The 27,923-nt window shown below is 36.3% G+C and overlaps 1 protein-coding gene across 1 annotated transcript; it reads left to right on the forward strand.

Moving 5' to 3' along the window:
• Window positions 1–2,960: 2,960 nt before the first annotated feature.
• Window positions 2,961–27,737, forward strand: HHLA1 (HHLA1 neighbor of OC90). Its single transcript, XM_072413228.1, has 13 exons — window positions 2,961–3,036; window positions 3,856–3,915; window positions 5,042–5,122; window positions 6,984–7,067; window positions 7,162–7,245; window positions 8,656–8,739; window positions 11,000–11,056; window positions 11,142–11,228; window positions 12,976–13,065; window positions 13,769–14,539; window positions 21,270–21,414; window positions 23,513–23,595; window positions 27,694–27,737. Exons 1-13 carry the CDS (start codon window positions 2,961–2,963, stop codon window positions 27,735–27,737), a joined length of 1,746 nt encoding a protein of 581 aa, XP_072269329.1.
• Window positions 27,738–27,923: the final 186 nt, after the last annotated feature.

Below are 27,923 nucleotides of genomic sequence, written 5' to 3' on the forward strand. Positions count from 1 at the left end.
CCTGGTCTTCACTTTGCAAGTAGTGATGGCACAGTGACCGCAGTGACCATGGGATTACTTTGCTGCAAAGTGGTCAAAAATCAGAATAGCAAAATCAAGAGGACACTCTGCAGAGAGAGAGACTTAAATAGGACTGGCAGCCAATAGGACATGATCGTGACCAGAAACTAATCTACTCATTGGTGCAGGAAATACTCTCTAATTGGTTGACACATTTGTTATCTTTTGCCAGTACACCTCTACAAGAAAATCTTTGAGCATCTGCATAATATAGGGAAACCCTGACAGTCTGTGTTCCATGTTATTCTTAGGACAGGAAACCTTAATCACCTGGCAGGGCTGGGTTTCTCCAACACAGAGAACACTGTTTCTTTGACTGCCTCCAAAACATAATATATAATATATAGTAATATTACTAGTACTACTATTCTTGGAGCAACCACCACTATTACTACTACAACAACCACTATTTCTGCTACTACTACTTCTGTATGTGAAGGTTATCATTATTGCAGGTCATGATAGATCTAGTGTTGTTCAGTCATATTCAACTGGACCTGTTCCTGTAATGCTGAAGACATTTTGCAGCCTTCCAAACTGCTTCATTCTTTTCATGAATTTGGAAGGCTGAAAAACATCTTCAACATTACAACAACACGTCCAGTTGAATGTGGGAGTCTTCAAAAAGTTTTTTGATCATCACTACCACCACTATTACTACTTATAAATTTTCTTTGAGGGCAGGAGGAGTAGTAATAGGTCCTGTGTGAGAGTTTCATGTGACTAGTTAGTCTGGCAAGCTGGCAGATCTTGAGTAGTCATGCTGTGATGAAGATGTTTGTGATACTTATAAATTTCACCAGAGAGGAACAGCTTTCTGTCATAGGGTTTTTGTAGTCATAATGTGTGCTGGGAGCACAAATTTATCTACACATTTGTGCTAGATCAGTATGGGAATACAGGAGATAATGGATGCTGCCATTGCATACTCTACTGCTTGTCACGATAATGGGCCAGGTGTTTGGAGCAAACGTCTAAGTTCTTAGACAGACACCTGGCAAACAATTTACTGAAATAAACCTGTCATGAATCAGGGCATAGGCAGATCCAACAGTAACATTCAACTTTTTTTTTGAGAATCAATTCAGGGGTTCTTTCTTCATTCCTCAAATTTGTGACTGTAGCTAGATATCCGGAGCATTTTGCATTTGTCACACTAGCAAGGCCATTCTCAAATATTTCAATCTATTTATAGTGGACTCTACGAGAGAGACACTCCTAGCACACCTTCTGCTCACGAAGGCGTGCAACAAAATGCTATTCCTCTTTATTAAAATGTATACATTTTGTAGCCATCTTAACTAAAACCTGACAACTCTTACACTAAATTTGAAGGTCAGCCAGCATGCCAGACAGACTAGTCACATGATACTCTCATACACAATCACTAATTCTCCCACCCTCACCGTTTCTAACAAAAATATAAAAGTGTGGAAACTTTTGAAGACCCTGCATAGATATACTGTTACTACTTCACATTCCTACTAAATATTTCTAACTATTTACCAGTATAACATAAACCTTTTTCAATTTCTAACAATTTTGTTATGTCCTCATGATAGAGAATTTATCACGAGAGTTACAATATAACAAGATGAAAAACAAATTGAGTTTTGTGTAGGAACTAGGAAGTGGGCTAAGACAGGTTTAATTTATTTGTGTCATTTTGAATGAGATGAAAGGAGGCAGTGTTTTTGATTGCTGTAAGTAAAAAGATGTCTTGTTTTAGGCTGAATGAAACTGATCCTAGTTAGAGGTGGTGGTGGTTTATTTTTCCACTGAAATTATTTAGTTAAAGGTTCACTTCAGGAAATATTAAACATGAAGCCCTGGGATACCTAGAGAGAAGTCAGGGACACTACCTGTTCAGGGGCCATTATTTCACCCAGTCCATTCATGGCTCATGGGTCTCACCTGACTCCTCATAACACTGATTGGCTCAGTGGTTTGCTGTTGATAGGATAGATACATAGATTCATTTTTTATATTCATTACTATTGTAGAGTTCCACAGTGCTCAAGTTAGGGTTATTTATTTATTTTATTTTTTTTTGCCTTGTCTTATAAATCATGGCGGCTCAGTGATTAGCACTCTAGCCTTTACAGCGCTGGGTCTTAGGTTTGAATCTCAAGCAGGACATCAGCATAGAGTTTGTAGGTTCTCCCCTTGTTTGCGTTCTCCCCTTGAGTTTTCACCCACATTCAAAAAACATGCAGTTAGGTTAAATGGCTTCCCCCCAAAAATTGACTTTAGACTATGTTAAAGACATATGACTATGGCAGAGACATTAGATTATGAACCCCTTTGAGGGACAGCTAGTGACATGACTATGGGCTTGTACAGCGCTGCGTAATATGTTGGTATAATAAAATAAATTTATATAAATACTGTGTAATAATAATGTATTTATTCTATCAAAATCTTTTTCTTTGCTTATATTAGTGATGCAACTGCTTGATTGCATCAATCATACAGCAATAAATACATTTACAAAATCCAGACCCAGCTGTCAATGAACAATAGTTGAATATATACACATAATCATGTCTGATAAATGCACTGAGAATGTATTTTTAGAATACTACTTGCTTAAGGGTGGGATCAGACCTGCCTTATGATCAAGCCATCCTACATTGCTTATCTGCAGCTTGCACCCTGCTCGTCATATGTCACTCGCACCACACTTTTGGTTGTAAGGACCAGTATCCCAACATTTGACAGGTATGTAAAAAAATAAAGAAAGCTCCAATTTTGGGAAGAAAAGACAAATAAGCAAGATTATCATTGGGCTTTATCTCTCATTGCCAAATTGGGATGGGACTGGGTATTAATTTACTTCAAGCATAACATAAGACTTATTTTAAATGCAGGGACTCCCGTGTTTTATCCGATGATCCAGTATGTCATGTTTCCCTGAGAATGCCCCCATGACCCTGGTCACTGGCATCATGTGTTTTCTGTTGTTCCTCAACATTGGTAAGTTTAAGATACTTTACTTGTCAATGGGCATGCTGCTTGAATTTTCTATTATTAGTAGTATTTAGTAGGATAAGTACAGTTTATTTGAAAATTGCCTTAAAAAAAAGTGTTTCAGTTGTCGCAAGTAATGGTAAAAATTGGTTTTAGCTAAGCCAGTGCCTAGAGATGGCACCTAGAATGGGGGAGTCAAGGAGGAAGCTTTATTTTATTTTTATTGGAAAAGAAGAAAACTCCTAAGTGAGTTCAAAAGAAAAAAGATGGGATTTGAGGGACACAGTGTAGTACAAAGTAATACTTTTACTTGCTATTCATCAATACAGTGGTAGGACATCCAGTGTGACATTTCGACATTTCAACATTAGAACATTGAATATAATACTATTATTCCTGTTTGTAAAGCAGTTAAGAGTCTCATTTTCCAATGTAGGGTTTGTAGGCTTCTTAGGGGGGTTATTAAAGGAGATACACCATGCAAATAATAATAATAATAATTATATATATAATTATACATGGATTTGTCAATAAGGGGTATGTCCATAGCAGATTGTAATCATAATGGTGGGAAGGAAAGGAAGAGTAGGAGGAGGAATTTTTATTGAACATACATTTTTTCTATTATCAATAGGGATAGTAACCTTATATATGGTTATTCACAACAGATTAAGACAAGCAAAACAATGAAATGTATAGGAAAGAATTCTAACACAGGGGTTTTACAGGGCACAAAAAGCTGAATGACTAAAGTGTTTAATGAAAAAACGGCTATAAATATTAATTCGTCAAAAAATAACATAACCTTTTGCATTTTTCTTACAGATCCATGCCTAACAGGAAATAAACACAGAGAAAAGAGGGTTGCTATTTTGGGAACCACAGGTGACCCCATTAGTCTATATGATCTATTATACATTGTTATCTATACTGTACATGGCTAAAAGTTTGTGGATACCTGACCACCACATCTACTTATAAAGCTAAAATTTCACACCCCTCCAAATTGAATATAGTTTTTTTTTCACTGAATAGTTATGTTATTGCTACAGCATACAAACACATTTTAGATAGTTGTGTAGTTACAGCCTTCTGGTAACAGTTTGAGGAAAGCCCTATTCTGTTCCAGCATGACTGATCCTCTGTACAGAAAGTCAGCTCTGTAAAGACATAATACGTTTGGTGTAGAAGAACTCAAGTCACCTGTGCAGAACCCTGACCTCAACCCTACTGAATGCCTTGGGAATGAAATGGAATGAGCCAGGTCTTCTCATCTAACATTACTTCCTGATATCACAAATGCTCTTTTGGCTGAATGGCCATGGATTCCCTACAGACACATTCCGAAATCCTAAAGAAAGCCATCCCTGAAGAATGAATATATTATATTCAAATATTATTGGTAATATAGTCAACCCCCTGTTGAGAGGAGAAAGAATGGAAAATAAAAGCCTGAAAACATTGGGGGTAAATTAGGTTATTTCTTGATATATCAAATGGAATAGTTCTTCTCTAACCCCCAGCAACATTTTAAAGTCAATTGCAATTGAATGCAACTAAATAATGCAATAAACTTCCCCAAAACCTAAATCTCCAGATTTTTGCTGAAATGTTGGGAAACTAAAACAAATTTTTTTAAATTAATAATTTCTTAAGAAAAACAATTGTTATGTTAAACCATTATAATGGTTCATTTACCAACAGCACTAAACTTCAGTGATTTCAAGAAGCAAAGCGTTATACGAATGAGAGAGGCGTAAACGCCCTTCGTGTTTGACCTGTCCAACCTGGCTAGGGAAGGTGCATCTATTTGTACATTGCAGGAACATTTATCATTAAAATAGAAGTGTTTTAGTCTTTACAAATACATTTATAGATAAAGATCACATAGTTAGAGGATATATTGCAGCTATGCAGTTCATTCAGTTCCCTATAATTAACATGTTGTTTGGGACAAAGTGCATTGAGTGAATAGATGAGGGCTGATTGAGTATTTTTTTCTATGTTGCAGAGATCCCAGCTGCCTCCGTTGACCTCTCTCAGTTCAACTTCACTGATCTGGTAAATGGAATGCTCAGCAAAGCTCTTAAGGGTGAGTGTGCTTCCTGGCATGTAGAAACAGTTTTGGCATAAAGGTAATTTCATGTTGTCCAAAATGTACATAAGGTTTGGGCATCCAGCCTTCAATGCCTCAGGTCATAAAATCAATAATCTGCTTTAACAATTAAATCTTAAACCAGGAGGTGCCTGTATGTGTCTTTCCTCTTCATCCAGAGGGGCTCCAAAAGTTCTCAAGCACTGTGGGGTTGAAATGCAAACAGGGACCGCCAGAACCAAAGTTGTATTTTAGGCACATCAGTTCCACATTGCAAGTTCCTGTTTCAAGGGCAGGAGGGCCAGAATCCTGAGTTTGGTACTAGAAATCATTTGAATGTTCCATCAATGTTAGGGACTCCTACACATGATACAGAATATACTGCTAGGACTAGATAAGCACTTTAAATTGATCTCACAAATGGTTCATGTCTTCTGCCTTTCCTTTATTTTGAGGCTGCAGTCTCTGTAATCCTCTTTGGCATTCTAGACTTTTGGATATATGGCACCCACCAGTGCACGATGGTTCAATCCTCAATAATGATGTAGGGATTGGGGAACAGAACCATGGCACACTTTAAGGACACAAGCATCTGACACCTAAAAGTAAAATGTACAATGCCAAAGAGGCTTTTGGAGTCTGCCGTACAAGAAAGGAGAAGTAGGGAAGAACTGGGCCATTAGTCAGTAAATTCATTTTTCTATTGCAAAAACTTTTACCTGGGTTCTTCATGCTGATTTCAAGGGTTTATTTGAATATTTTAATGAAAACTGCCATATTAGTACCCACTTGAGGCCTCTAATTATCAGCTGGTAACACCAGATCCACCACTGCATTGTCCTGAGAACACAATTTTCCAAGCCTAGTTAATATGAAGAGCAGGTGTTCCCAGTCAGTTGGAGCCCTAAATGTAGAACAGGTCATCTTAGCAGCAGTTCTGCTCAGAAGCTCTGTGAGATGGTTACCCAAATTTGAACCAGGAAGGCAGTAAAGTAAGCAGCTGAAATACATATACATTATATATATACACATGTATGGTAATTTAGGCACCCCTGCCAGATAGCATTTGACCATGGTTTTTGACTGCATTTAAGCAGAACAACTTGGTCGCAGCTTCTTAAACAGTTAACTAACTGCACAAAAAAAATAGAAGATGATTGCCGGCCTTCTGTCTCCTAGCTTAGGTGCTCTTGTAATGAGTATTCTAAAAAGCTAATACGTGTTTCAGCTTCCTATGCTCTTTGTACATTTTAAATCAGGGGTGTCAAACAGCGTTTTTTTTTTTTGGCCCCCAAAGGAATCCTAAACATTAATAGTCTATAGACCAGCCTGCCTATGCGTGGCTCTGCATTGGACTGTTTCATAGATGCATGTAGTGCCGGGAATTGTAGTAGCGGCATCACGTCTATAGACCAGCGGTCTCTCTTCCTATGCGTGGCCCCGCATTGGACTGTTTTATATACGCAGGGAATTGTAGTTGCACTGCTTTTTCAGTAAAGAGGGAGTTTCAGCCACTCATAACATTAAGCTCCGCATTGGACTGTTTTCTTGATGCAGGGAATTGTAGTAGCAGTGCTATTTCAGTTTCAAGTTTGGCCCGCAACTTTGTCTAAGTTTTTAATTTTGGCCCACTGTGTATTTGAGTTTGACACCCCTGTTTTAAATGTTTTCAAATCTATCGGTAGTTCATATGTAATACTGGTATTTATTGCAGATATTAAAAAAAAAAAAAAAAACAAATTAGCTATTAAAATACCTAATTAAAATAAACTGTTTTCTCGGTATTTTCCTTGATCTGTGCTGCATATTGGAGAATATTTTCCTTTGCTCCTGTGATTAAACTTTATTTGTTTTTTAGGTGCCAAACATTTCTTCTCTTTTCTGAGTGTGACTTCATACAGTTCCTTTGCGTTCCACAAGGTTTCAATCCTAATTTATAATAGTATGTGTTTATTGGTTTTATCAATTACAGTCTTTAATAGATGTGATGTTATTTTACTATGTCTAACATTATTTTATCATGATTCACTTTGCAGTTTCTAACTTAAAATATGTAGATTTCCACAAGTTTCCAATGAGATATTGCTATTGCTTGAACAACAGGACCAATGATTTAACAGGTGAGTTGTTTTATTCAAGGTGAAAAATGTTTTGCAACCATTTATGTCGTTCTGGTAGAGACTTAGGCGTAGATGTTGGCTTTACCCAGACCTAGAAACTTTGGAAAATAAGTCAGAGATCTTGTGATCTACAAGATGATCTGGACAAAATGTTAGAGAAGCAGATACAGGAACCAACATGTGTGCTGTGCTGAAAAAGGCTGAAGTGGGATCAAATCAAGTGCAGGTTAGCAGCAATCTGGCAAGGCTTGGTTTTTGGTTAGGAACAGGCAATGATCAGTGGAAAGAAGCAAGCAAAATGGCAACAGGTCAATCTAGGTCAACTTCCAGAAACAAACGGACAAGACTGAGCGAAAACAGGCCAGTTGTTTAATCAAACAGCATTGGGTGTCTCAAAATCTTGGCCTTCTATATGCCTTTTCGTGTAAGTACAAGAAAATAAACTGTGCTCAATTTGGCACACCTCACGTTGTGTTTATGACCCATGCCCAGACAACCACCCATAAGAAGAACCCAGACTAGGTGTCTGTATTATAAATTTTTACATGCCAACACTCATCCTTGGTGAGATGCCATCCTTTCCTTGGACTTTCTTTTTCTTTATTATTGGCTTATATGGTTTTTATTGGCTTCTGTAGTATTCTGGCTTCAGTTTTCAAGTCCCTGGTTCAGAAAGTTCTAAAGCAACTGGACCAACAATAACAATAATAATAATAACTGGACCAAGAAATAATTGTTTCTAAAACTGATCAGAAATCATTACATGTGCACTAATATGCTAACTTTCCTGTCTAATTTACTTGAATGAGGAAGGATGCAGTTCTAAAATGAACTAAACCCTATATATACTGCCTTAAATAGGAAAAAACTTGTTTTAAGTGTTGCATGAAACTATCACATTAAAGTTACCCAAAAGGTGAAAAAAAATTCTATTTCAATACTGTGGACAAGAGTGTGCAGTGACAACAACTGTACCATGTAGTGTAAGCAAATAACAAAAAGCCACAAAGAGCTAGGGAAAAAAACATAGAAAAAAAAACATACCACCTAATTGCCTGTGAATTTAAAGTATTGAAGTCAGACACATCCAGGAAGAAAGCATTTTCAGAAGGATACAGAAGGAAGAAGGGGCACTAACAGCCCCCATATTTATATCATGGCAGGTATACGCTCAAGTCAATCTCCAAGCAAAACTCAGACCCCTCAGGTGGACATATTTATTAACCAATGACAACTATGTGCCCAGAAAGTGGCATGGGCTCTATAAAAGGTTACTGTAAAATTTGTCCAAAATCTAGACTCTTGACCAAAGTATCATGTGACAGAGAACAGTGATGTCGGATATTTTTATACAAACACATTGATACAGAAAATCAGTTTTACATTGTAACAATCATATTTGCTTTCCAGATTACACTCTTTTGCTCTTGGACATAATTGGAAATTCAACCAGTTCTCTTAAGGAACTCTTTAAATCCACATCTATTGTGTCTGGTAGGTTTTTAATTATATTTATATTTTTGTTTAGTTTTGGTTCCTGATAGTCTCCAGTGTGGTGACACAATATGTGGGCATCAGATAAAGGGCTGTGGGAATTGGACTGGCCAATATGTGGCTTCTAGTAGTAAAGTAAAATATGTTTTGATCAAAACTCCTTACATACAATGTCACAAATTATTATTTTTTTGTAAGTCATAAAATCTTTTTAGTCATAGTCAGTTTTGTAAAAAAAAAAAGGGTTCAATTCAAGTGATTTACAAGTATTGCATTGGTTTTAAGAAAACTTCTGCAAATGCTTACAATGAAATGTTTAGGAGACATGTGAGCATAGCCAGCAAAACTAACCACTGAGTGTAAGGGCCACCTTCCTTATACCTACCTGAACAGTCTCATAGTTCTAAGTTGGAAAGAATAAGACATTGTACTTCAAAGTAAAACCTCACATTGTAGTGATGCTCATGATTTTAGGTTTATTTATGTTAAATTTGGGATAAAAAGCAAATCTTGCGTAAAACCATTTGGAAATAGATCCCTGTTTGTACAGCTTTTTTTGTTGCATGTCCCATTGGATACAACTGCCTTATACTTCCAAAAATCAGGGGTTGTAACCAGGAGAAATAGACTTATGCAATGGAAGATTTGGACACTTTGGACATACTCTTCAGTGGCAATTTTACATTTTTGGATCTCCCAACACTTTGTGTATCAGATATAACGAACACCAGGATCAATAAAGTGAAACTTTTATTCATTTTTAACATGTAATGTGGAAGAGCATGTAATGCTCTTCCACAAAGTTCTACCTACCCTTTACAAACTCCAATAATGTCATAGGCTTCCATCTTGGTCCTGTTCCATCAATCTTTGGACAGAACACAGAAATGTCATTCTGCCCATCCCCTTGAGTTTAGTCAAGTCATTTTAGAAGGTGAATAATCAACAGGCAGTGCTTGCAGCATTTCAGAAATAAGAGGTACCTACAAGTCATTTTGTGAGTGTGGTTCAGTCCTGAAAGAATAACCGTACCTCATTCTCCCAGAGGTGAATGTAGCCAATTGTGTGCCCCTTTATTCGGAGCTCCACCACCAAACTGATTTGGGACCCTATTGGTTGAGGAGGGTCCAGGGCCCTGATGAAGTGGCATATGATGCACCTCCCTGTATACCCCTGGTTGAAAAGAAGGGGAACTTTCTGTGAATTCACTGGACTAGCTAGAAGACTTCTGGAAAATGGTATGTATGGAATTTTATTTTCTGCAGGGAGGAGGGGGCGGTTATTGGAAGTAAGAGGAGGTAGGTGGCTTGTTAAATGTCCGAGGTTCTTCTTTAAATCCCTAAAACAGGGATACGGATGCCAATAAAACCTTATGGATAATCTAAGCCTTAAACAAATGTATCCAACCAATTCAGACTCAGTTTAAATTCAGGCATGGATGCTTCCCCTATTATGAAGATCAAGTTAATATTTTGGCCAACCCCTAAACTGTTAGAGATAAGAAAGTGTTTTCAATGCCTATATAAAAACCGGTTCAAGAAAAAAATTTTTTTTTGTTGAAAGTGAAGATTTTTATTTAATTTATTATTAATTTTATTTAATATTTCATGAATTCTATACAAGGTTCAGTTAGTCATAATCAAAAAAGCACCCATGTATAATTTATGCTTTCCTCATCCTGGAAAGGAAATCCTAATGCCTTTTGCCATTTGCCTTCTTCAGAGGTTAGTGAAATATGTAAACCACAGTGTCCCAGCAATATTCCTAAGGCTTCTATAGGGACATGTTTTTAGATATGGAGAAAGATTTTCAATTCCTTGTAAATTGGGATATTTGTCCAAAAAGGAGGAGAAATTCTCCCTCGCTGGTTGCCAGTTCAAGTATTGTAGTGCAGGAGGAGTTCTCTATTTCCATGGCTAAGTTGTAGTGTAGGAAAAGCTCTTTTATTTGTGGCCAGGTTCAGGAGTTGGTGTTAGAGAGCTTTTTTTTCCATTATCTTTGTTTATTTTCCACCAGCAGTAGCAGGGATACTGATGCCAAAAAATATAGAGAATACAACCCTTACACAAACCATTTTAGGCTCCACTTTTACTTTAATCTCTTGTTGCAGAAGTGAACCCCCCCCCCCTAATTTTTAATAGAGTTTTTCCAAATACAAAATTTAAGAAATTAAAAAGATATTGAATTCTAATTCGAACTGGCTTAGCGTTACATATGAGGTTGTTTCTCCTAATTAATAAGCAATGTCTTTTTCTTTCAGTAAGCCAGAGCAATGAATCAGATTGCATCTACTTCTGTGTTATGACAGGCAGAACAGGTAACTGAAATACAATTAAGAAATACAAGAGCCGGGGACAAGGTTATTTTCATGTTACTTACGAAAATCTATATTTTTTTATTAGGTAGAAATTTATCTGATTTGTGGGATTTGACAGAAAAGATGCCTGTGGTAAATATTACCTTCCCCCAAAATAACTCTGCCCTTCCAGGTAAGTAATCTCTGTTTGATTAATTTATTTTTGGATAAATAATTAATATGTTTATGTACAGGCGACATTATTTTCTGGAAGGGAGAAAAAACATGAATCTCAATCCCATAAATCGCTGTAATTAAATAAAAGCATGGTAACTGTAGCCGATCGTGCTTGTTCCTTGCACCTAATTGCTCATTCGTCTTAATAAGTTAGTATTCTTTGTATTTCTCCAACCACTTATATTTGCCAATCAATAGGCATCTGAGAACAGGAGGAAAACAGTTTTTTAATTGCTGTAGTGAAAAAGAAGCCAATTTATTTTCATTGTGTTTATCGGAAACCCACAAGCCAGGGTCGTCTTCAGAGTTTTAAGGGGAAACTTGGGTGTATGGGCACATTGGGTTTGATTTATTAAAGCTCTTTAAGACTGTAAAATATAGATTATCATGGAAGCAGGATCGAGCAAATCCAGAATGGATCTGGTCCAAAATTAAAAACATTTGCCAGTGAATGATTATTAGGAAATCAGTTCCAGGTTTGCTGGATCACTCATGTTCACCCATTAAAGTCAATCCTCTTTAATTTAAATTTAAAAGAGGCCTATTATTGTAATGATTAACTTTAAACTGAACTTCAAGCAGAACACAATACTATGCAATAATACATAATTAAAGCTGAACTAAAGTCTTTGGAGGCTGGTGAGCTTTGGCCATAAATGGAAAATATGCAGATCATACCTGCCACACTTTTTAGGCACCCTGCAATGATGAAAGGTCAAGGATCCTCTCATTGCTGCATTCTCCGAACCCATAATCTTTGCTGTCTACTCTTACTCACCAAAATACTCTTTGACCGTTTGGTGGCCATTTATGGTGCTACTCTATGACCCAGAATTGCAAAGATTCTGGCATCTAGGTCTATTTTCAGTGGTGCCAGAAACAGAGTCGGGCTCTACACTACATGGAACATTTGCTATGCAGTGTATGCAACTAGACACCAGCCACCAGGAGAAGAGGAAAGGTTTTGGGGCAAAAGAGTCTTTGCATGTCTCCTTTGCCATAAACCTCTGCCTCCTGAATATTTTTGTTTCTGTTTTTTTAATTCAGTTTTGCTTTAAAAGCAGCAGATACAATGAGAGAATATATTGACAAAAAGAATGGCTCTGCAGTCTGCTGTTTCTCCTTCCAATGCACAGTTGCAAGGTAGAGGTGGGTAGGTGTAAGTAACTAAAAGTGAAACAGCAGCAGAGAATCATCAGATTCCTTTCCCTGACAGTGCTAATATTATTAGACAGTATTTATATAGCACCATCATATTACACAGCACTGTACAAAGTCCATAGTTGTGTCACCAACTGTCCCTCAAAGGAGATCACAATCTAGTGTTCAGCCATAGTCATATGTCATTAATGTAGTCCAAGGTCAATTCTGAGGGTCAGCCAATTACCCTTACTGCATGTTTTTGGGAAATAGGAGGAAACCCACACAGACATGGGGAGAACCTACAAACTCCAAGCAGATAGTGTCCTGGCTGATATTCAAACCTGGGACCCAGCGCTGCAAAGGCAAGACTGCTAACCACTGAGCCACCATGCTGCTATGTGGTGAAGCTGTGTAAATCATAGAACTCAATGGCAAAACAAATTTTTTGGAAAGTAAAACAGATCACAAAGCCACTCAATTTTATATTGCTACAATTGTTTTTTTTTCTTTTTGTATTTTTTTATACAAGGCTTTTTATTAATTCATTTTTTCTTACACAGATATAGAGACAGTTCTACCAAACTTTATCACATCTGCAGAAAATGCTGAACTTATTATGAAAGTTCCCACCGAGCTCTTGACATTGAAAAGTAAGTATAAATCTACCACATCTCTCTTGTTTAAATAATCTTTTATAGTAAACAGTGGGGAAAGAAAACCAAAGCCAGAATCCAATAACATTGATTAACATTTTAATTTGTGCATTGTATGTAGAAAATGCATGAGCAAGAAATATTGAAAGTCAAGATGTGCACCAAAAATAGGGAGATAAAAATGATATGGTACAGATGAGAAAAAGAGAATGGGTGAAAGTGAAACGAGGAGTATAAAGACGGTGGAAAGACTGGAAAACATTGTTTAGAATTGGAGGGTTGTACAGGGATTTTAAGCCTTTTTAAAATGGTACATTCGTAAGAGAACCAGGATAGATAGATAGATACATAGATAGATAAATAGATAATTAATAGATAGATAGATAGATAGATAGATAGATAGATGGATAGGGTGGGGAGATATAAATAAGTGAATCTGAAACAGCAGCATCAGGTTCACTTCCCTAAAATTCATGGTTGTGCTTTTAAAAATGTATCAGGCTGATCGTTATTGCAGAAAAGGACAGGTGATGTCCCTTCTACAATAATTCCAATAATATCACTGTACAGCTTAGCTTTGCCAGGATACTCCATTGCAGGCTTCCCCTAGGTGTGTCAGGAATGAATGAATCAGCTGTCATTTGTTACAGCTTTTCAGTTTATGCATTCCTTTTTTTAAAAGTTGTACATTTTTATTTAGCTACGACAAGTGATCCTTTAGAAGGCACAGGTGACCAAGTTATCACAAAACAACTCAAAGGAAACTTTGAACCTAGTCAGAAAAAAATTCCCATAACAACCCCAGCAGATCCTGCTATCTCAAAGAAAAGACAAGATTCATTTATTTCTGCCTCTCAAAAATATAAGCTGGAAGGTGAAAATGTCATTTCTACAAAGTTTCCCCCAGTAGTTCATGGGTTTGCTTCCAAAGAACACAAAATTGCTCCTACTATACTACCTTCATTGTTGGAAACAATTGCACAAAAAGGACGCCCACCTTCTGACAAAATATCTTTACTAGACCAAAATGTTTTAAGAGAACACAGTATCTCATTCTTGACCCATAAAACTCAAGAGGTATCTTCACTTAAGATACCAGAATGGACAACAATAGCTGCACTTGAGATGTTACAAAGACCATATACTGTAATGCCCTTTTGGACTGGAAAATCCCAACAAAATGTTACCAACTATGTGACTGAAAGAACTACAGATGATGTTTCTGCAAAGGGAAAAAGTCCATCACCAATGATTTCATCTCTGAATAAATCTCCTGAAGATATGAGTACAGCGCTTACTTTATTGAAAACAACTTCTTCCAAAGACGAAATGTCCATCATTGTAACTCCCCTAAGGGTGGACAGCGAGCTGGTCGAAAAAGAAAATGAAGTAACAACAAAAAGGCTTTTGTGGTACCAGTTAACAAATGGGAAAAAGCTAAATGTTCCTGCAGTGCCTATAACCTTCATGGGTAAGCAGTGTTTAACTACATTAAAGTTCTTTACTGCACTTTGGAGAGATTTCCTTCTATTTTATTTTGTGTTTTAAAGAGCGAAAGTGAAGGAAAATCCATCCAATGGGGAGCGAATGGCAAAAAGGGATTTCAACTTTTCTCTGATCTATCCAATATTTTACAAAAAAAATATGCTTCAGCTTTGCAAACAATTACTACATTAAACTGAATTCCAACATAAAAGTTGCAGAAACAGAAACAAATATATAGCCAGTGCTCAACCTAAATTATTGTATAAAGCTGACATGTTTATAAGGCCCATAGTCTTATCACTCGAAGGGGCTCACAATCTAATGTCCCTACCATAGTCATATGTCATTAACACAGTCCAAGGACAATATCTGGTTTCAAATCAATTAACCTAACTGTGGAGGGAATGCCCAAAGGAAAGTCACACAAACATTGGGAGAATATCGAGTGTATATTCCTTCAAATCTTGGGTATTGGACTGGAGAATGGGGAACATTTCAGACCTCTGACATGGCAATCACACGGAGTTCATACACAGATAAAATCATAAATTTGTACTTTATTTAAACAGTAAAAACACAAAAACATTGGAATAAAATTCCTTGCATTGGTGGCAGTTATATATGCATATTTTGATAATTTAATAAAGGTACCCATATAGCCTTTTTTGCTGATTACCTGTTTGAAGCCCCAAACCTCTTATGTCCCCCATTTGTGGCTGTGACCAAAAATGTACACTGAATGGTATGCAATTACAAAGAACATATTTTAAATAATTAATGTTTACAAATGTGTACATGGGAGTGTGCTAATATTTGTTAATATTAAGGCCTGTATTATTATAGACACTTTGAAAGGCGTTTCTCCTGATTAAGTAATTTGAGCGAAATGAGTTGAGAAACACATGTTGAATTATTGAACAACGATGTAAAACATTGGCCACGTATGTTTTTTGAGGGGGTTTTATACTGTTATACTGTTACGATTTTGTGATTTTATCTGTGTACCAAAAAAGTGTTTAGATCGATCTTTTATGTCATAATAGGACATAGGGTACACCTATTGTGGGAGTAAAAGTATCCATATTGTTAATGTCAGTCACAGCTACAGCCACAACCAGCAAGAAAAATATCATCATTACACCAAGCAGGTACATGTGCTTTGTAAACAGAAGAGTTAACTCAGTGGGGCTAACTGAGGCCCTAAGTGCCTTTGGACTTGGTTGCCCACTGTCTGTTCCAAGAGTGTGGATCATGAGATAGTTCTTGAGTTGGGTCAGGTGTGATTCCTTGGTGGGACATGGGAGAGTTTGCAGCTGGCAACCCAACTGTGCCCCAGTCCAGAACTAAGTTCCAGTTCCAGTCCACTTCCTGCACAATGTTGCACGTACGGTCATAGGAGGACAAGTCATTTGCAGTATTGGTGTGGTTTGGCAGAATGTCTTTAAACAGCATTAGGGGAAGAGAGTCGTTATTCAGGAGGAGAATGGAGACATCACTTATGTCACTGAGACATATAAATCTTGCTCAGTGATAACCCCTCGTCCCCATACTGACCATTGAAGCTAATAGCCAGTCTAACAATGTAGTAAGCCAAATACTAAATATATTTATTGCATGACAAATAAAGAGGTTTTCTGATATACCATACCAGCTCAGAATTATAAAGCTGTAAATATTTTTCTATAGATCCTCTTCTACCTCAACCAAAACCATCCACGGAAGGACAGAAAATGTCTGTGCATGCATATACACAGTCAAGTGAGTATTTTCTCTTAATTAAATATTCTCTTAATAACTGTAAAGCATATTTGGGTATAAAATATGCAACATGCACAATCTGCTTACATATTATATTATCTGAGTAAAGTGCTTCCAATATAATTTTGTCTAAGTTTAACATAAAAGCAGAGTTATATAAAACTTTTCAGTAATGGCAACCAATCTGCACCAAGCCAAGGCATTGAACTATGTGAATATGAGTATGAAATATACAATGTTTGGAATATGTTTTAGGAGAATATCACATAGATATGGACAAACCAATGATTCATCATTCAGGAATTACAAACAATGAACTCTTTGTTCTATTGAATTGTCCTTTAGGGTTACCCTTATTTAGTGTAATGTAACATGGAAGAACAATCATTCAGCATAATTTTTCTTTGTATGTGTTATCCCCAACTTTTAAGGTTAATGATTGGTTACTGGGAAGGTTAGTGAAGTTGTTGCTCATAGGAAACAAAACGTTCTCTGCTCTACCAGACGGGATGTGCTCTGTAGCAGATCTGTTTCAGTCTTACCAGTGGGTAGGCAAAAATACGAATCATTTGGCAATGAAAACAGCTCTCCTATACTCTATTTAGCTGTTTTCTTGTTCAACTTTAAAGCCATGTTATTGTAAGAAATTAACTATAAAAGAGAGTTACCTGTACAGGTATGTGTGCAGTGATGTGGGAGGGCATGGGATGGAGCTGGTATAAGCATATCGCTATTTGTTAATTTAATTTCTATGTGTACACATTTTATTTTAGGTTATTATTCTGTGTATTCCTTCTTTTGATTTCATGCTTGCTGTTTTGTGTTTTCTTGTTTTTTTAGTGGTATATTTTATTATATACCACTATATCTACCTTCTAGTGGACGTCTGTACCCAAAAAGTTCAGCCATTTCTCCTATAAAACTGCTGAGATAAAGCCACAAAATTACTTACTAAAAGACTAGATACCTTTCAAACATTTTGAATTGTGCTGCATTACTCAGGAAGTACAGCATGCATATGTAATGTGCAACTGTGACATGAGTGGTTTCATGTACATACCCTGACTGACACCTATTTGAGCTTGTTAAATATCGAACTTGTCATTCTATTAATATGAATTTAGCTTCCTTTAAACACGTCCACTTTTCTGGGAAGACTTTCCACATAATTTTGAATTGTGTCCGTGGGACTTTGTGTTTGGTTGGACAAAAAAAGGGCCTTGCCTAACATTTTATCAATTTTTGTACTCTCTCACATATCATTCCATCCCCCCCTCCTTAGCCATGTTCTCATATAACCTCTGTTACCTTTTGGAGTCAAATACAGTATTTTTGCTTATGCAAACTTTTTCTTTTTCTGCATTCCTTGTATGTCAAGGATGATGCAGGCTCATTTGCATTAGCCATAAGTCACATCTCAGAAGTCTTCAAGACAGGTTACATGCCATTTACAGATCACGTGATTTTGCAGCAGCTTGTTATCCGGGGTCCAGATGTGTGTATCCCAAATCCAAGATGGGAGCACAAAAGAGAATTGTAGAAACCTTTGGTGCAATGATGAAAAAGCTGGATTACATAGATTCAGTAGTTAGAAGGTTCACTTTAGCAGTACCCTTCAATGGAAACTCCGGAACTCAGTTTGGAGGATTGTCCACTAACTTTTGGCACCAAGTGTTGGTAATGTCTTTAATAATAGCAAAATGTGACAAAGGAAGTGTTAGGATTTTGGTTTTGCTCTACACCAAATTTATCTAGATTTATTCTAGATAAAGAAATTTCCGAGCTTGTCTATCCTACTTGAACACCTATAGGACCTAAAGAAGTCACTTGAACAAACCTTAAACTGTCTTCAGCATTAAATCCTTAAAAATGTATTATTTTGTAGAGCAAAACAAAAAAAACAAAAAAATCTCTTCTGATTTCCACATTATGCTCAGGTAAATTTGGCAAACTAATACTGTGAGTATTTTTATCAGTTTTTGTTTATGTTTTGATCCTTTTATATTTGGTTTGTTTCCCCTGTCAGATTCACTTTCCCTGATTCCTCTTTTTTCCTCAGCTGTGCTTGGCTAAATGAATCACACAAGCTTCATTCAGATGGATGGAGCGGTTTTCAATGTATTGAAATGAGCAGTAGTGCAGGTTGTGAAGCTGCCAGTGCTGGAATGATTCATTGTAGACCACTTTGCACTGGTGGGTAAGGGTCTCTTGTATCCATGAACACACTCCTTATGGTGAAGGGGCAGATATATGGGGGTAGATTAAAGAGGGCTACCAGATTCCAAATAAACTCTCTACCTGAGGACCCCCACAACACAGGGGTTACATTTCAAGAATGAGACCCTCCATTGGGGGCAGACAGGGATCTGTTTATTCTAAAAAGCAAGCAAGCTAGACACTTTTTATCCCATTTCTCCTATAGCAAACCAAATTCCATAAAACTATTGAAAAAAAGTCACACTTCCCACTCCTGTCTTTTTTTCTCTACATGAAGTTTAATAAAGGGTCTAGTTCCATTATTAGGGGGGACTCCATGTTTTTTTTTTTTTTTTAAACTTTAGGCATTACAAACTCCTATAATTGCTGGCTTGGTCATTTGAAAACATCTGTACTTGGTCTAGTCCATGGTCTAGAAAAGTGAAAAAGTCCCAAGAATGAATCTAAATTACTCTGGTAGGAATGGTTTTGATAGGCAAAGTTGGAGGACAAAATCCAAAAAAGGAAAAAGGAGGAATGACGAAAAGAGAATTTAACAGGGAAAATTAACAAAATCAAAGAAATAGAGATCAAAGCATAGTAGAATCAACAAACAAAAAATGTACAAATTGACATTCAGATATACCCTGATTTGGAGAAAAATAAACTTTCAGTGACTACATATATCTAATGTTCTTTTTTACAATCAAATAATCTAATCTGATTTAAATTGGCCTCGAAAATGTACTTTTTTGATGCAAGTAACTTAAGTTCCTAAACTGGACCTGGTATCATCCTTTTGAATTCCAGGCAAACATAGAAGACACAATTTGATGCAGCTTTGCATTTTTGTTTTAAATTATTAAATGCACCTTTGTATTGCAATCCTTGTACATCAGAACTTGTGTGTGTAGGAAAAATACAGTACAAGGACCCTATGGGTCTGGTTTTTTTTAAAGCTATCTAGGACTAGAAAAGAGAAACTTACATCAGTGAACCTGGGTGATCCAGCAAACATATTCATTTACCCAATCAGTTCATGTGCTGACAGGAAGTTCAAACGTGGATGAGCTCATCACTACACTGGTTTTCTTTTACTGTCCAGTCACAGGCTGTACAATTACAGCAATCTACAACAAATTACTTGAGGAAACAAAACTGGCCAGATAATTCAGCTGGCAATTTTTATTAAGCCTGAGTTTAGTTTAAGTTTCGGGGTTGATGTAGGTTGATGTAGAACTGATGCAGTGTTTCTTAACCAGGGTTCTGTGAAACCATAGGGTGTCTCCAAAAGGGCTGCTACGGGTTCCATGAGAATTGAGCAATTTGGATATTTCAGGTCAATTCAACTGACACCAATGATTTTTTTTGGCTACCTGTAAGGGTGGCATTCTTCCTACTGACCAGCAATAAAAGAGGCTTCTTATTGGCCACCACATTCATATAGTGTAAACAGGGGACTTAGTAATTATAGAAGACCTGAAAATTATTTCAAGGTGTTCCCCAATGTTATAAGGATAGAGAAACACTGCTTTAGAGGTTACTAGAGGATCCTTGAGCAATTTGTGCACCTTTTTAAGTGAACTTTTTTTCTATCTGTAGGAGTGAAACAATAACAATAATGTCAGGTTGCAATAACAATAATGTTGCTCATGTTTGTATATGACTGATATTTTCATAATCTTACATTATTTTCATATTTTATTGTCTTGATGTTGGTGTATGCTGCATGGCATTGTAATTCAATGTTTAGGTTTAAAAAGACAAACTAAAGTTGTTCCTAAGAAAATTACTATTGCTGATCTCAAATGATAAAAATGTAATTTGCTTGTTCCTGGTGCTTTACTATTTTCCTAGTTTCCAAAGCAAATATACTATAGGATTTCAGAGAAATGTAAGGAGACCTTATATACATACAATATTCATGTTAAAGACTCCATAACAAAGCCAGGCAATCTTATAAATGTTTTCAAAATGCTAAACTGGACATAAAGCTAAAATGCAGACTCCTAGAGCTCACTGAACACACTCTCCAACATCCTCCAGAAGGAGCATTGAATGGCTCCAGCCTTCCTACACTTTTTTTATTGGTCAAGGCAAGGTATGAAAGACTGAAGGAGGTGGCCTAACTCAACAATTCTAAGAAAGGTCACCTGAGGTTTTCTACTGCTGAAAAGGTTTGAATGTTTGTAGAAGAAACATCTAGGTGCCCACATTTTAGTCATAAAAATTTAAGTTTGTTCTTAGGATTTTAGGTATGGAATTAGACCAAAATAAAAAAAATGGTCAGTGATTGATCAGTGATGGTCAGTAAAACTCTGTTGACTTCCAATCACGTGCCAATAATTCCATAATTTCTAATACATATCCTTGCATCTGGTTTTGATATTGTTAAAACTCTTTAGAGTAGCTTCTCTCTCAATGAGCATATAATGATCTCTCATTATTGTTTTATTTCAGTGGTTATTGGGTTATATAAGTTGGTTATGTAAGTTTTTGCATATCAAAGGATTATTATAGTTTATAGACAATGGACATGATCATCCCCAACAGTGTACGGTCTAGGAGGAAACTATGATGTGTCTGTATGTATGTGTGGACATATATATATTATTGACCCCATAGTCAAGCACTGATACATTAATATAACATTGGGAAATTTTGGAGAAAAAACCTATGTAAGTATTCTGTTACAATGTTTTTTAAATTGGACCAATGTTCTACCAACTCTGTACTGGAGCTTGTAAGTATGTTTCTTCCAGGATGTCGGCAGACAAAGCTAGCTGTGACCACCCCTTCCTCTGCACCCATCTTTCCAAAAGTAAACTCGTGCGTCATGGAGCTTTGTCGATTTTTCCAGCAATGCCTTTGTGTTAGCCAACAATATTCAAGACACAAGAAGAAGAGGTACATATGTGAACTAACTAATACTTTGTGTTATCAAACCAAAGTCTGTACAGATTTAAACAGTTTTGCCGGTTTGGACACTACCATAAAACTGTATATTCATATACCTGTTGTCCCAATTTCTAATAGCTAGTCAGTAAAGATAAAGATATAATATTTACAGCCCTGGTCTTTGCACTTCCAAAATCGTAATGGAAGCTATCTGGACAAGCTATCCAGACAAGTTCTTTTTAAGGTGAAATGGACAACATAGGGTTTAAGTCTTTTGCTGTCTGAACAAACAACATTTTTGGGAACACCCAAGATACTTTCTAACTAGGGAAATTTAATATGTAAATTGTAATGCTTATACAAATAATACAATACAAAAATAGTGAATCCTGAAAATGCCAACATTTTACATTTTGGAGAAAATTTACAAGACAGGAAATTAGCAATTTTTAATAAATTGCCACTTTTTGCTGCCAAACAGTCACCTAAAGCTCTATTGCTTTTGAAAAGAGCTTACTTGCCTTGGCCAGATCAAGCCTCATATACAATGCTTTTCCCGGCATTTAAGTGTCTTGTTCCTCAAAGGACTCTATAAACAGGAACCTTCCCTCAAACATTCCCTAATGGTAATCTTCAAGGTCTATATGTTTCAATGGCCGTAGTTGGTTCTCACCAGGGAATAGTGGAATAAATTCCTGTTTATAAATAAAGCCCTAAGAAATATTTCAATAAGATTAGGGTATAAGCAATGTTAGATTTGCCAGCTTGCATAGCTTTTAGACATTAGAAAATTTAAAGCTTGGTCAATGATTACAGCTGACTTTCCTACAGAGACCACAATTTCTCATTCACTTGCATGTCCACACATAATTCTTTCATATTCAACATACAACCAATAAAGACTTTGGCCCCAAATCCTTATTTGTATAGGTTAATATGTGCCCTCTACACTTTAGGAAAACACCAAATAAGAGGCCACATCTATTGAATCCAAACATTGGTTTGTGCCTGGACCTTTTTAATATATCATAAAACTTTGTGAACCCCCAAAGTTTACACCTATATGAAAGAAGGTTTTCCACAATTTTGCCCATTCTGCTAAAATAATTTTTGTGAGGCCAGGTACTGAGAAAACAGCAATCACCATTCCATTTCAACCTCAAGGTTTGCAATGAGGCTGAGGTCTGGGCTCTGTTTAGGTCACTTGAGTTTCCCAGGTGTTTTCATAGAAAAATACTTTGTTTTTTAAATTTTTGTTTTCATGTTCCTAAAAGTTGCCCTATTTACAATGCAAAGTTGGAAATGTAAATTGGCTAAATGGTCAAATTTAACAAGAGGTCTTCAAAAAGTTTCTTCACTTTTGTAATTTTTTAGAAACAGTGAGGGCAGGAGGAGTAGCGATTGGTGGTATCTGAGAATATCATGTGACTAGTCTGTCTGGCAAGCCGGCTTTTGTCATGTTTGTCATGTTTATACGATTTGTGGTGCAAATCGTATAAATTGCATCAAAGGGGTACAGCGTTCTGTCATACTCTTTTAGTGGGCAGTAGGTGTTCCAGGAGCACAGGAACAAGTTATCTTTTGTAGAGTAATTTATGAATGGATTGAAATGTTTGAGAATGGTCGTGCTAGTATGACGAATGTAGAGCCTTCCAGGCATCCAGCTACAACCACAATTACGAGGAATGAAGAAAGAACCCCAGACAACGCTAGAAAAATTTATTGCAATGGAAGGTGACTATGTAGAAAAGTGATGAATTCTGTTTTTAAGTTAAAACAGTGCAGAAACTATTTGAAGAACCATCAAATTTCCCAAATTGGGATTTCTGTGACAACAAAATTTGCCTGCCCATCCCATCTCCATTCTCATTTTATTTATGTAGCATAGACATATTTCGCGGTGCTTTCCAAAGTGCATTGTCATATCCCTAATTGTCCCATAAAGGGGCTCACAGTTTAATGCCCAAATAGCCTAACTGCATGTTTTTTTGTGATGTGGGAGGAAACTCACCAAAATACGTAGAGTTTATATGTTAGAATTTTCTTTTTGGATAAAATGTGTCATGTATTCATAGTTAAAAATTATTGCTGTTTGCTGAATCTCTAGGCAATGCGTACAGTACTATTCCTGGTACCTGAAAAATGCTACATACATCTGTGACAAAGTTGAAAGGAATTCACATAGGCGCAGTGAGTATTCATCACTATAGACAATCATATTTCTATTATTGGAACACAAACTACAACTCTGCTTTTAATGTGTGTGCAATCTAAGGGACAGAAAAAGAATAGTTTTTCCATCACTGGTTTTAGCAATCTTTAATAAACCTTAGCTAAGGCTAAAAATACATGAATGTTTTCATGATTACAATACATTGGATACATTTTTTCATCAGGTTGTCAAACAGACCAATGCAACACAAACAATGTTAAATATGTGTTAAAGATTTTTGCGCAAATATTTTATTTCATTTGAAGTTTGCCTACAGGGTGATCCATATATTGGGGGTGATAGGGATATAGTATTTGCCCATGACATAAAAGGACACGCTAAAATTGTGTTTGTCACTGGCCAGTGCACCCACCAGCAGGGTTAGGAGAAGGACCACGATTGGGCGGGGGCACACTGGCCAGAGCCGTGGACCATGTTTCCCGGAGACATTACAGGCTCAGGGCAATGGGCTGGTTGTGTCTCTGGATGGGCTCAGACCTGCAATGGGACTGTGGGAAAGTTCTGGCATCATTATGCCACTCTGGGGCAAAGTTTCTTTCCCTTTAAATGATGCACGGCTCCCTGTGCATGCGCAGTCCGGAGTCTGTGCATTTAGTTGTCCACGAGCTCCAAAAAGTTGGGAACCACTGACCTAGATGCCTCTGCTATGTAACCTGGCAGTTTAAACCCAAATTCAAGCCAAACCTTGTCTATTAAATAATGAAATTATATTCACAGCACACCAAAAAGTTCTGCAATCAAATTCTATTTTTTTTTACATTTATACAATATGTTAAGAAGAAGTGCAATGTGTCAGAACTACTAGAGCAGAACCACTAGAGCAGCTTCTATCTTTCAGGGTTCTGTAGAACCCTAGAGTTCCTCTAGAAGTGTCCGAGAGATTCCTTGAGCTGTGGCTGATTGAGCTCCTCTCCAATGGTGCTGGCAAATATCTAGACCCAGCTCCACTCGTGAAAGCTAAAAACATAGATGATCCTTTTTGTCTACCTGTAAATGTGGCATTCTGTCCACCACCACCTGTAAGGTCGGTATTCTTCACAGTAGACACTGCTATAAGAAGCATATTTTCCACTGAATCCATTTTCCCCAGATACGTTGGTTTTAGCAGGGGTTCCCCAAAACCAAGAAAAAAAAAACATTTTAGGGGTATTATAAGATGGAGAAAGACTGCACTTGATGGTTCCTTCTACAGGAAAATGTGACATGTTAGAAAATGCAAACCCCACTTGAGAAGAACAAAAGCCCCCAAACACAGGCCCTGTTAGAGGGCTATTGGAGGTCTAGATCTTTTGAAGGTCTTTTAATGCCCAGATGTTGACTGCAGATCTGCAGCTTTTTTTATTATACAGGTGTAAAAAAAAAAAAAGAAGTAAAGAAAAATTATACAAATATAGTCACAAGTAAAATTAAAATCTTAACAAATTTAACTCCCTCTGTGTTGCAATTAGGCAGCTTTATTAACTCAAACTTAAGGAAATTTCTGGTTTAGTCTATATAAAAGGACCAGACATTCAACTAAAATAAAAATATACATGATCAGGAAAGATCCAATTAAAACACAGTTTGATAAAAAGTTTTTTTCCCTGTTAATATAAGAAAACATGGAACCCACGTTTTAATTATCACATCTTACTCCGATCCCAACAAGTTTCTTTGCTCATTTACGCTGAGTTCTTACGTATCTGTTTCCTGCAGTGACAATGTTACAGTGTTCACAAACCATAACCTTTGGAAATCATTTGGATGTAATAGGCTTTAGTCTTCTCACTAACATGCTACAGTAACTCCAATAATGAACCCTCCTAATTTTCTTTCCATGGCTGACTGGTTTCATCATGTCTTGTAAGTTCTCATGTACAGTTTAAAAGCAGAACAGGTTACAGTAGGACTGAGCAATGCTATAATGTAACATGCTAACCTGTAATTCAGTAATAACAGGTGTAGGTATACTTATATCTCCCTCCTTCCCTCCCTGGTTGCCTAATGACCACACATCTCAAAGTATACTACAAATTGTCATCCTTTGAAAACTAGCTACTGACGAAAATTGTATATCTTATATTTTATAAGATTTTATTATTATTTTTACATTGCCCAATCTTATTTGTCTTAAAATTCTGCAGCTACACAATACCTGTTGAATCTGCCAGAAATTAACTCAAAATTTGTAATTTCCTTTTCTGGACTGACAAAGTAGATCCATTTCTGAACTAAAATCTCGAACGGGGGTTGCTGGTCTTGCCCAAGTCTCCTCCATGAAACACCTCTTTCTCATCATGGACCTGATTTATTAACATTCTCCCAGCCTGAAGAGGATTCGCTTTCATCAGTGAAGCTGGGTGCTCCAGCAAACCTGGAATGGATTTCTAAAAATAATTTGCTTTTTGTTAACAAATGTTTTCAATCCTGGACCAGATGCATTCCAGGCTTGCTGGATCACCCAACTTTACTGATCGGTTTGGGTTTGGTTAAAGAGGTTTTTTTTAGAATGGTGAGTTCCCACGATAACTAGAAAGTATCTGGTATCATATTACAGAGTCATTTATGTGCAAAAAAGAAAACCATAAAGAGAGTCATGATTATAATGCTGTTGGGAGACGAATTGTTCCATAGGCATATTTTACCTTTTTTTAGGCAAAAGTATGAATCACCTATTACAAGCTAGCTCTCACAGATTTTATTACAATTAACAGAGATTTTTAACTACATGGAGCTCCTAGTGGCTTTGCATGTTTTATTTGAATCAGCTGACTTATATAGGCCCATTGTTAAAGCTTTTAGCAGAGATAAAGGCACTATTGTAATTCATTCATAAAATGGGTAATCAGTTTACAGGATCACCAGTTTTTTTATACTTGTATTATTTATACTATTATTTTTTTACTATTGGATTTACTACTACCGCCACATTGATAAAGGGGTAATCAGCACCCATTGATATTTATTTGGACAGTATAGTTGGGTATAATTTTCCTTTTGGTTAATTTCAATAGACTGGACTGCATATGTTGCTTTCAAATATGATGACCTATTATTTATTCAGCTTCTGATTGCCACTGTTAAAAACTGACAACCTTAAATATTTGTGGTGGTGATCAGGAAAGAAAAAAAGAAAGTAGAGCCGTTCTCCTTTTCTATTGGCACTTTTTAAAGAGGCCCTGATATACTTGCATTTCGAATAAAAGAGTGAAGCACAGACATTTTGTACAAATTTGGCTGCTCCAATATACATATTAACTACAATCTATACATGTTAATGTTAAATACAATGATACGATGATATCTATATCCCTTGTTGCTTGGTGTGCAGTTCCTACTGATGTAGGCACTACCTTCCCCCGAAAACTATATAAGATCTTTTTTGTCAGCTACAACTTCTTACTGTTCCCTACACAATAGGGATGAAGAGAAATGGCAGGGTTTGTGGTCCAAATCAGAAGAGAAGCCTAGGGTGACAATGTTGCTACTTCATAGATACAGTGCAATAAATTGGTGTTGTTAGTCTAAGCTTTAGATTGAATTTTAGAATTTCTTTTTGTAAAAAAAAAGACCTGTTGTTATTATTATTTTTTTTTTTATTTAGTTAAGTTTAATTATTTTCTATTTTAATTATTTTTTTTTATTCTATGAATGAATCAGTCCAGAATATGTATTTATTGATCAGTATTTAAACTGCTTCCAAAGCCAAATTTTTAATTTAGTGAGCAGTCTTCATGTCATGTAGACTGTGGTATCTAAATATTATTTTAAACATATAATTTTATCAAGAACTAACACTAGAATACTATTTGTTGTTTAAAATATTTAAAACACAGAAATAAATTTTCTTGGTAAAAAATAAATTAAAAAAAACATAATAAAAAAAATATAAAAAAAATAATAAGACGTTGGCTTTAGGTTGTCAATCTATATGTGCAGCAAGAAGAATATTGCTTTATAAATTATTTTAATAAATTAAAACAGTAACTTTTAAAAAGGCAACTAAAAAGCTAAATAACTCATGACTTTGCTACCTGCTCTGAAGTTTTGCTTTTTTTCTTTCTTCTTTCCTACAGCTTTAAAGCAAAAATGTCTCGCAAACATCTGCAAATCCATCTAAATTCCTGTGGGAAAATCTCTGGATATCAAATTACTTGAAAAAAAAATAGGTTATTTAATTATAACACCCTGAAGCCAAGAATTGAATATTTCTTTTTAAATATTTACTGAATTGCTTAAGATAAATAAGGTTTGAAATTACTGTTAATCTAAATTCCATTGTAAACAATTGTAATAAAAATGATAG

Source organism: Pyxicephalus adspersus, chromosome 5, assembly GCF_032062135.1.
Source record: "Pyxicephalus adspersus chromosome 5, UCB_Pads_2.0, whole genome shotgun sequence".
NCBI classification, from domain to species: Eukaryota; Metazoa; Chordata; class Amphibia; order Anura; family Pyxicephalidae; genus Pyxicephalus; species Pyxicephalus adspersus.

Bases quoted from the DNA above. Each gene is read 5' to 3' on its own strand.
- HHLA1 (XM_072413228.1), top strand. From the start codon at position 2,961: ATGTCATGTTTCCCTGAGAATGCCCCCATGACCCTGGTCACTGGCATC. The intron at 3,916-5,041 runs GTGACCCCATTA...TCTATGTTGCAG, and splicing joins TGCTATTTTGGGAACCACAG to AGATCCCAGCTGCCTCCGTT. The intron at 13,066-13,768 runs GTAAGTATAAAT...ATTTTTATTTAG, and splicing joins CGAGCTCTTGACATTGAAAA to CTACGACAAGTGATCCTTTA.